At 31.3% G+C, this 11,202-nt stretch overlaps 1 protein-coding gene and 1 non-coding gene across 3 annotated transcripts; both read right to left on the minus strand.

The window, feature by feature from the left end:
* Positions 1-6,214: 6,214 nt before the first annotated feature.
* On the minus strand, positions 6,215-9,200 carry LOC124534480 (UDP-xylose and UDP-N-acetylglucosamine transporter-like). 2 transcript variants are annotated; one of them, XM_047110381.1, is made up of 2 exons: positions 9,043-9,200; positions 6,215-8,648 (listed from the first exon to the last, which is right to left on the minus strand). In XM_047110381.1, the coding sequence occupies exon 2, from the start codon at positions 8,639-8,641 to the stop codon at positions 7,631-7,633; it is 1,011 nt and encodes a 336-aa protein (XP_046966337.1). In that variant the 5' UTR covers positions 8,642-8,648; positions 9,043-9,200; the 3' UTR covers positions 6,215-7,630. The 2 variants fall into 2 exon arrangements, with proteins under 2 accessions (XP_046966337.1, XP_046966338.1); XM_047110382.1 differs by lacking the exon at positions 9,043-9,200 and adding an exon at positions 8,853-8,871.
* Trnae-cuc lies at positions 8,706-8,777 on the minus strand. Its single transcript has one exon. It is a non-coding gene; the product is annotated as a tRNA-Glu (tRNA).
* Positions 9,201-11,202: the final 2,002 nt, after the last annotated feature.

Below are 11,202 nucleotides of genomic sequence, written 5' to 3' on the forward strand. Positions count from 1 at the left end.
CAGAAGTGCTTGCAACAACAAAAACTGTATCAGTTTGGAAATAGAAGAATTGTAATCAAGTCAGTTAGTTGACTTCTAAATGCTTAACACTGCCAATATATACAATTGGGGTGACCACTTAACATGCGAACTCCAATTCTCCAACCAACCTACACTGCATTTAAAACAGACATTCGGCGTTGGAAAAAGTCCGCTAGAGCTGAAAAATTTGTAGGAAACGTCGCAACTGGGCGCGCTAAAAAAATTATCAAGGTCGTGAGTCAAAAAGCAAAACGTTATCTATCTAAAAAAAATATTATCTCTATAGGTCTATTTAACTTTCTTCTTGCTATATAAAAGATTATCTTATTGATTTGCTTGGATAGGTTAGAAAATATACAGATTAAATTATTATTTTGTAAGGACATTGACTCTTGATTTAATTAAAGAATATTGTTACTATTATTATTATAAAATAAATATAAATGTGCTTCCACCAATAATCATTCAGTTTGATGTTTAGTATTTGGCTCAACCATCGTTTTCAGGCGTACCCAAATTTCAAAAATAAGTAAAAGTTGATATTTTCAATAAACAATAAAAGCATAAAAGCTTCTTGAAAAAAATATATTTAAAGATTAACTAATTACATAAGATAATAAACTGAAAAAAATCCATAACCGACGTTTCTTCAATAAAAATATTTATTTCATAAGAAAATACAACGAATAAACGAACATAAAATTTTGTAGTGTCGTTATCGGACACCTTTGTTTTTTCTACATGTATATATACTTAATGTATTAATTAACAGGAACAACAAAATAAATTAGCATAGTTTAGAAATAATAAATTTACAAGAATTAAAAAATACCAAACAACATAAAAATCAAAATAAACTTTATTCAAGTAGGATTTTACAAGCAATTTTGAATAGTCATTTTACAAATAACTGAAGCTACCGGTTCGGAAAGTAGATTCTACCGAGAAGAACGGGCAAGAAACTCAGTAGTTACTCTTTTTCAACATTTAAAAAATAAAAAGTTATGTTAGTTAATACAATTATTTAAATTAATATATCCTGCTTGGAAGTCAATTCAACTTAAATGTTATTATATAAAACCGTTTATGATAATTGTATCTTTTTTACAGAGAGGAAAAGAAATATAGAGGAAAGAAAGAGGGGATGTTTTCCTTACGAGACAGTTCACTCTACTGTACTGTGTAACCCACGAAAAAAGTTTCGTTCCAAAAATAGCATCATTTTATGCTCCACCACAAAGCACTTACACAATTGTCAAAAACGACCTTTCGCACTAACAGTGGCGATAATTTTATCTAGGTAATTATGTTATTTAGGCGCAGAATAAATCGTCAGACAGCGAGATAAAACGACAGATAAAACTATTTATAAGTGCCTACATTTTGTTTGTAGAATTTACGGTTTCGAAATTATAAAAGTGAATAGTGTATTAAATGATTTGCTTTATTCGTTGTGTGCTAATATAGTTATAATATTTCGACTATATTTAGAAAACTAAAACACAAAACTGGTGTAAATGAATAACTTATATTAAAAGATAAAATTTCAAAGGCTAAATATACGCATTTTTTGTACCCGAAAATTCGCCGGCTTACACAGGTCAAGTTACTAACCATTATTCATTACAATCAGATGAATGACGTAGGAGCAACATACAGATATACAATCATTTTTATTTATTAAGATTAATGAACAGATCCGCTTTTTAATATTTCACTAGGAAATTAAAAAAAAAAAAAAAATATCAATCATACATATATGTACTGATATCAAAGATACAACTTCGAAATAAATCTCACCAAGTCAATCTTGTCAAGTCATTCAAATATAAATAATAATATGGTTGGCCGCGTTGGATCCAATGTTTGTACAAACGTAATTTGAGTGTTTTGCCAAGATGACTAGCAGTTTCCGATACAACCTTCAAATAATAAACGCTAACGATGAATCAACATAATTATCTTATACGATATAATTATGTGTGTCTGTAAAATTCAATTCCGTCTGTTAATTTTACTGTTAGATAGATGTGTTGTGTGACATTTGTGCAAATATTATGATGATTTTTAGTAAATTAAGTATTTTCATACGAATATAATTTTGTACGTTTTCATAGGATTGAAAAGTGAAAATATTGAAAATATATATGGAAATATGAAATAGAGAATATTTAGTATTTAACCTAGAATAACAATATATATTATGTTGAGTAAATTTAAGAGTGGGAACTCATTAGTAAGGAATGTATTGTCAACGAGCGTAACCCTTCCGCCTACCTATATAAAAACATATACCTATTATACCAACGAAGGTGGCCGGTAGAACATGGAGGAGGTGAGCCAAAGATCGGGTTTAGTGGCTTGGGGGATGCCTACGTCTAGCAGTGGAATAATACAGACTGATCATAATGATAATGATGATAATGACTTTTTCCTCCTTTTGATGACATCCGTGGTTGGTGTTGGTGTTGGTTTTGGTGTTGGTGTTGGTATATGAAGTTTTCATGGGTACGCCACTCCGAGGTCCCGGTTTCGAGTTGTCTTGGGTCTGGGTGTTTGTAGTGTCGTCATCACTTCTGATTTTCCATAACACAAGTGCTTTAGTTACTTAAATTGGGATCAAAGTAATATGTGTCATGTTACCCAATATTTAATTATTTATTATTATCCCGTAATTATAGCATCGCGCGCTAAATAATGCTTCTTATCAAAAATCTTCTTTTATCAAAGTATGTATATAGTAGGAGTATGTAAGTTTGTTACTTACCCACACTTCTCCAATGTGTACTGATGTATAATATAAGTTTACTTAGTGGGAAGTCTGTGTAAAGTCTAGATAAAAAATACCTACTCATCGTATTCTTTTCTACCGGCAATACTTAGTATTATTATAGTCGGATTTATTGTTTTAAGTAAATTACATTTTTAATTCCTATATTATATCTTGTCTGTGCTTTTTGTATAGTCTGTTATCGGTTATTCTGACGGAGATTTGGGTGTGCGTGTGATAATACACATGTAATTGACACATATGATATCAAATGTTATCAATCTACTATCATTGCTTGAATTTTATAAAACGGAATATTTTAATTACTTAATAATTGAATGACAGAAAAAAAGGTTCAATGCCAAAAACAAAAGTTAAATATATTTATTAAAATCAAAATAAACTTTATTCAAGTAGGCTTTTACAAGCACTTTTGAATCGTCAATTAACAATTAAGTGAAGCTACCACCGGTTCGGAAAGTAGTTTCTACCGAGAAGAACCGGCAAGAAACTCAATAGTTACTCTTTTTCAACATTTACAAAAATACAAAGTCAAGTTACTTAAATACAATTATTAAATTAATATAAATATAAATCATTACGTTTGCTTATTAATAGTCTTATAAAAAAAGGTTACCACTGGTTCAGAAAGAAGTACTTCAGAGAAGAAAAAGAAACGAAACCAGCGGTCTTTCCTTTTACATGGAAAGTGTATTTACAATGCAATTATTCATATTTCTATATGAAACGGCTTGGAGGCGATCGTTTCATACCCAATGTGTGTTTTTACTCTAGAAATCATTAGTTTTATAATTGCTTTAACGAACAATTGTACGATTTACCTTATTTGAATTTTGCAATAAAATAATTTCAACCTTTTCTAGATACGGATGTAAAAGCGTTAAGGTAAATCACTGAAATAAAGAATTATTAACTGTCTTAAGTAGCATTCGTGACTAATTTTTGTTTGTTCCTAGTACGTACTAATAGTACATAAGGACGTAAGTCACAATTTATTTTAAATAAAATACGAAATTACATCATAAGCCAGTAAAGCGAAATACATTGGGCCCTGGATATATAAATATATATATATATAACGAATAAAGCCTTCTAATATAACTTAAAGATCGTATTGGCTGCATTATAGGATGTAACCAAAATAAACTGCAACAGCTAATTTTCTTAACCAAGAAACCCATTAATATGGCCATTGTAGCTTAAAATCTATAGTGATAACAAAGAATTTGGTAGTGTCAATAAGGTTAAAAACTATACCTACTTAGTAGTAGGTAGGTAGGTACAACAGTTTTTACATATTTAGCATTTGTAGTATGAATAGTAAATTTATTCACACTAAACCAACTACTACCACTGAGACAATTTTTGAGATTTCACACTGTCCATCTTCAATGTAACGTTATTTACGAAAACAATTAGGTAATCCCAAAAGTATGAAGGTAATATACTTTTAGTTTTGCTATTATTTTAGAAAACTCGTCGCGCTTTATTTCTAGTTTATATGTCGTCAAAAGGTATTCGCATAAATTAATAACATATACAAAAACGAGTTCGTTAATGATTATCGAAAAGAAACTGTCGTAATCTACATATGTATTATAAATAAAGGAAATTGAAAATGATGACAATTCGAATGGAAAAAGTGTTATTTCGTATAAAACTTCGATAAATAAATATCCGCTTGAAAACGTCCCACAGCTGGGCTAAAACTTTCTCTCCCAAAGAAGTATAGAACTCATTCCAAAACGCTGCTCAAATGCAGATACGCATGGGGTAGAATCTCAATGAAATACACATGCAGGTTTTCTCACGTCCTTCGTAAAATCAGTCAGTGTGTATGTATAATCTATAATTTAAGATTAGATAGAAATGAAAATAATGCAGCATTTTAATACCACTTTATTGAAATCGTCAATAATAAACATAAAACAGTTATGTAACACATCAATACTCATAGTAAGATACACAAGGAACATAATTTCATCGATAACTGATTCCACAAAACGCAAGTCATCTCTTGCTTATCTTAAAGATAAATCTAAGAATAAATTTACCTACAATATACATACATCGTAACCATTCGTTACCGATTTGTCTGGATAAGCTCTTCATCTCACCAATGATTCCCACAATTATTTACCGATCTTATTGATATTTTTATAAGAACATCGAATCATTTACAAGTACTATGCCTTGAAGTTAGTTTTACTTGGTGTTGGGCTTTGTGCAAGCCCGTCTGGGTAGGTACCACCCACTCATCAGTTATTCTAAAAATAACAGTACTCAGTATTGTTGTGTTCCGGTTTAAAGGGTGAGTGAGCCAGTGTAACTGCAGGCACAAGGGACATAACAACTTAGTTCCCAAGGTTGATGGCACATTGACGATGTAAGGAATAGTTAATATTTCTTACAGCGTCATTGTCTATGGATGATGGTGACCACTTACCATCAAGTGGCCCATCTGCTCGTCCACCAACCTATACCAGAAAAAGTTAATTCCACAAAACGAACTCAAGAAGGAAATTGCAAGTTATGTCACTGTAAAATGTCTGGTATTTATGAAACAAATCATTTCTTGGGATTATTTTAGATGGCGAATGTGTCCCGTTTAACCCTATCCTGTATCGACCAATGAGGTTCGAATATTTTGTTCCCTTAGAATTCGACTCGTGGAATGGAACACAAATATTCACAAAATTGTACGGAACCAATATACCACAAGTGATACCAGTTTATATCGACTTACAAAATCGTACAGGATGTGGTCGTTAATTGATTTTTAATTCGTACATCCTCAAGTCATGAAAATTTTCACCTTGATAATAATAAACTGTAGACGACAACTTAAGGTAGTATTTTTTTTTTTCTTATAAATATGAGACAACTTCACATACATTACTCTGATCCCAATGTAAGTAGCTGAAGCACTTGTATTATGGAAATCAGAAGTAACGACGATACCACAAACACCCAGACCCCAAGACAACATAGAAAACTAATGGTAATCTACATCGACTCGGCCGGGAATCGAACCCGGGACCTCAGAGTGGCGTACCCATGAAAACCGGTGTACACACCACTCGACCATAGAGACCGTCAACTTAAAAATCTTTCGAATACCTAATTGTAAATCATCTTAATTATAATTTTAAGTGTTATAGATACAATACCCTTTACGTACCCATACAATTTACCACTTACATCATAGAATGACAAAACAAAAGACAGCGGGAGCTGAACTAGTAGCGAATACGAAATTAAAAGTCAATGCAGTATATAATGTAGTATATAATACATCATAACGAATCACCTATCTTAATCTGATCAATAGTTTTGAAGACAATCACAAACCTCAAACGTGGAAGTGTATGGACGATTTACCTTAAAAAAAATAGGTTTTTTTAAGGTAAATCGTCCATACACTTCTTCCAATAAATAATTTATATTGTTTGTTACTAAATACTTACGGAGAAATTTGAAATAGGTTGATTGTTTAATGTTCGATAATTATGAAATATTCAAGATTCAAGACCATTGACTCGAAACTATATTTGTTCCTGAATGAACCTTGAGACATTGTAATAAGGTTGATAATGGCTTAATATTAGTAATATCATGTTTTACTATTGAAACAATAATAGAAGTGGTACTCTATAGAATATGTAGAGATATTTTTATCTTACATATTATATAATACAAGTAATTATTATACTTGCGAAGGAACGTACTGAAATGGGGGGGGGCGTGTTATATAAATATGAAATATATTAATTAGCTTTCACCTTCTTCATCCGTATATACAGAAGGGCTGTTTTGGAAGATGTTAAGTAACCTATATGTTAAGGGTCATAAGCCATATCGATTCCAAATTTACTTTAAACCATCCAGGCTTTCTTGTCTAAGTAAGCAATTAACATACAATTCATAACATAAGTATGATAAAGCATAATATAATTAGTGATGTTGCAACACATATAGCTACCAAGCTGTGACACTCTTATAAAATTTTCAAACATTTCATAATTAAAAAGAAAACAATACATTATCCTAACGGTCACAAATCACACTTACTTATATACATAATGAATATGTAATATTAAATGTAAATATTACCAACTAATAAAAGTGTTGAAAGTCAGTAAAAGTCTTTTATTTCACAACACTAATAACTCATTAACATTTATTTTTTTATATATTTGCTTAATACTAAAAATGCAAAACATCCACATAGTAAAATTGTTAATAAAAATAATTATAATAATAACAACAATAATTATACCCAATGTTTTAAATAATTGTACTTTACAATCATAATGTCAACATTATTAAATGGCAACACAAAAAAGTCATAACTGAAAAAAAAAATATATCTATGCTATTTTGACACCTATATTTCTAACAAATGTAATCAAATGTTGATAAAATTATTGTACATTATGTATTTCTACAACATTATAATTTATTTTTACTGTAATATAATTGAATTAATATTTATAAATAATTAAATTTTTTACATTGATGTTAGATTTGTTGTAAGCGTAAAATATAAAAACTGTTAGGTCATTGTAACCTTGTCAAGAAATTATTATGCTTAGATACCTGATAAAATAATTACATGCAAAATATAATCAATTATAATATATATCACAAATCATTTGAACGATACACTACAGTATATACATAAACATATGCAACCTTATTTGTTAAGGAATTTAAAAAAACAGCCATTATTAATTTCATTGATTGCTAATAAAATGGAATTCTATAAATAATTTATCAGGTATCCATAGAAACACTCAGCGTCACACTATCATAATCTTACTGTACCTTCTTCTTATCCTTTGGTACGAACATAAGAATGAACTTCTGTAGTAGTTCGGTAAATATCATAGTACCAAGAAAGACTAGACCTGTACCCACCCAGTGACCGAAAGTGAATGGATTCCTGAAGTATAAAATTGAAAACAATAATGAAACAAATTTCCTAAGAGTGACGGTTAATGTGACAATCAGTGAAGCGCATTCAGTTGTCAGAACATAAACAGCACTGATGCACAAACCCTGAGTCAGAACATATAGGATCATCCATAGAACCTGTCTAGGTAAAACAAATCCTAAGAAATCTATTTCAGGTGTATTCAGAGCAATTTGGACGTGGTTGATCAGATTCGGAGTGGTCGGTATCCAAATTACTAATGGCATTAAATGCGTGTAATACAATGCTTCCCAAGGATGCTTTCCATGTTTTGAATATAGTGATTCCTGGAATATTCCCATTCTAGCTGAGACAAATAGCGCAAAGGTTAAGATGGCTATGCCCAGACACCACCAAAGCCAGTCAATGAACTTCAATTTCTCTTCTTCAGCAGCGTCTGCATGGGTTTCTCTTTGTGCCTTAACATCTCCACTAGATTGTATAGTACATATGGAAATACCAGCTGAAATCATGAAAATGGCAAGATATTTAAGTGGTGAGTATTTTTTCTTCAATATCCAAACTCCCATAGCCATGTTCGCCATTAATGATCCAGCTCTGAATATCATGTGTAACGGCATAGATATGTTGAATTCAAATGCATAATTGTTTGTGACGCTGCTTGTCCAAAAAAAACCCACGAGGAGAATATATTGTTTGAATGGAATGTTTCGTTTAGCGAAGCCGAACTTTCCGACTGTGCAGAATCCAACGGTAGCAATAAATAGGAACTGCAGAAAAGTGGCCAAGTTGCCGGATCCTGGATCTTCCTTAACAAGCAACTCCAAAAATACTACGTTGGAACAGCATCCAACAAAAACCATGCAAATGGCTAAAGCTGCTTTTATATTCATCTTGGATCTGAAAATAAAATAATGGTTAGAAATAATATTATGAAAAATAATCAAAAAAATATCATTCCGATACCGGGAATCGAACCCGAGCCTCCTGGGTGAGAGCCAGGTATCCTAGCCACTAGACCATATCGGATTTATGTTACTAGTCAAAAATGTCACTTATATACAACACAAAATATTATCTATAAATTGAAAAATAATTAATTACCGGTTCTAATAAGTTATTTTAATAGAATATGTCATTGATTAAAATATTGCGACACTCCTCATACAAGAGCCCGATACACCCACACAGGTGAACATTATTCAACTTCAAAAAAGAATGCAATTTTCTAACAAGAAAAGACTGATATACTGTTTCGATTACACTAGAGGTTAAATAATATAACAATACTTACTTTTTCAAGGCTTTTTCACATTAAAAACACATAAACACTGTAATTATGATATGGAACACATTCTGACAAGCGGCACACGTTTGACAGTGATGGCAGATCGCGTTTGTGTGCGTTCGCCTTATTGCCTGGGAACTTTGTGTACGTCGTTTTGACCGTGGCCTCGAGCATATCGCATGCGCGGTCGGTTATGTTGATAAAACAGGACTATTTTTAGTTCTATTCCGTCGTCGATAGATGGCGTTGTTTACAATCATTAACGACCTATATTTTTAACCTGTTTACACTTTCAGCGAATGTCTTTACATTTTTCTAAGAAAACAGTGTAAATATAATTGAACTAAATTGATTATGCAATGCGATACTTGAAATAATCGAATAAAATTATTATATTTACGTTTTAGAGCAACCATTTTTTATGGTATGTAGTTCACATAATAAAAATTTAAATAAGAGAAAATATATTTTTAAGCATTTTTATTCTTATACCTATTTTTTTTTATTATATAAAAATATAAATTTTGTGGCCGATTAAATTTTTAAAAAGTACATAAACGAAAAATTTTAAGTAAAAATGATTGTTCTACTAAATCGCGAAATAAAAATATACTACAAAAATGCCTTACATAATAGATAATAGGAATGTTCCTTAGAACCTGTATTTGATATTAAAAGGGTATAGAAGCGATTGTAACAGATTTATTGAGGTTTTTATTATCATAACAATAAGTGGGACGGGCTACAGAAATGGGTCCGTGTTATTTTAGGCCTTTAGAACCTTTTCCTATATCGTCCCCAATCCCTAACATCAGATATTATGTTTCTCTTTATATTATAAAAATATTTCGAGTGTACGCTGTTTCTTTGAATAATAATAATACATTTATTTTTATAAATTTAAATACACATTTATTTTTTTCACTGGTAATATAAAATACCTTACATTTATTAGAATGTGTCTATAAACAATATAAATAACAGAATTAGTAAATTTTAATATTATCAGCGTCATCAAACAAGAGTTATGGTATGCCTTACTATGCTTCAGTATATTTGTTCCACGTTAATTTTTACCAAAACCACACAAAATGTGTCATAAAAATATTATCTTTGTTATGAGCGATTGTTGTTGAATATAGAATAATATATATGATGTGAAACTTATGTACACTACCTACCTAGTTCTTGGTTCAATCTAACTGGCGGGAAAATCACTGACAGAAGTCATTAATTAAATATTTTAGATAGCTATCTGTGATTGGTTAGTTTGATGTCTTTATTAATAATCCTCTGTGTCTTTTGCTGAGTATTCGTAACGCCGGGTTTTTCCAATTTCGAACGGGTGGTAGTTTTCTCTTCATAAGTTAGTGTAACGCTTCAAGAACGAATAAAGAGGACGTTTGAAAAATAACTAATCGATCAACGAAACACATTACAAGTGAGATATAACGAAATTACAAGGGTTGATTGACCTCGGAAAGTATTAGGGCCTCACTGATAAAATTCTTATTTTATATAATCGAACACAACACAATACAACAACAGCCTGTAAATTCCCACTGCTGGGCTAAAGGCCTCCTCTCCCTTTGAGGAGAAGGTTTGGAATATATTCCACCACGCTGTTCCAATGCGGGTTGGTGGATTACACATGTGGCAGAATTTCTATGAAATTTGTCACATGCAGGTTTCCTCACGACGTTTTCCTTCACCGTTGAGCACGAGATGAATTATAAAGACAAATTAGGCACATAAATCAGCGGTGCTTGCCTGGGTTTGAACCCGCAATCATCGGTTAAGATGCACGCGTTCTAACCACTGGGTCATCTCGACTCGAACATCGAACATCGAACATTTTTGTATAAAAGTATGGATTTAATTAATAAAATTGAACAATTTTTCCATTTAATGAAACTTCATGGATGTTCTTCTATAGGGAGTGAACTTATTCACCAAGTTTCCAACTCCGCTAAGTCAACCATTCTGAAGTATCTAGAATATTCATTTCTAAAATAAGATGCAGCGGGTACTTTGAACTTTGCATAACAATATAAATGTTATATTAAATACAACCTTAATTATACACTGTTATTATATAGTTATTCTACCGCCAAATAACAGTTACTCAGTATTGTTGTGTTCCGGTTTGAAGGGTAAGTGAGCCAG

The sequence above is a fragment of the Vanessa cardui genome, chromosome 12, assembly GCF_905220365.1.
Source record: "Vanessa cardui chromosome 12, ilVanCard2.1, whole genome shotgun sequence".
NCBI lineage: Eukaryota > Metazoa > Arthropoda > Insecta > Lepidoptera > Nymphalidae > Vanessa > Vanessa cardui.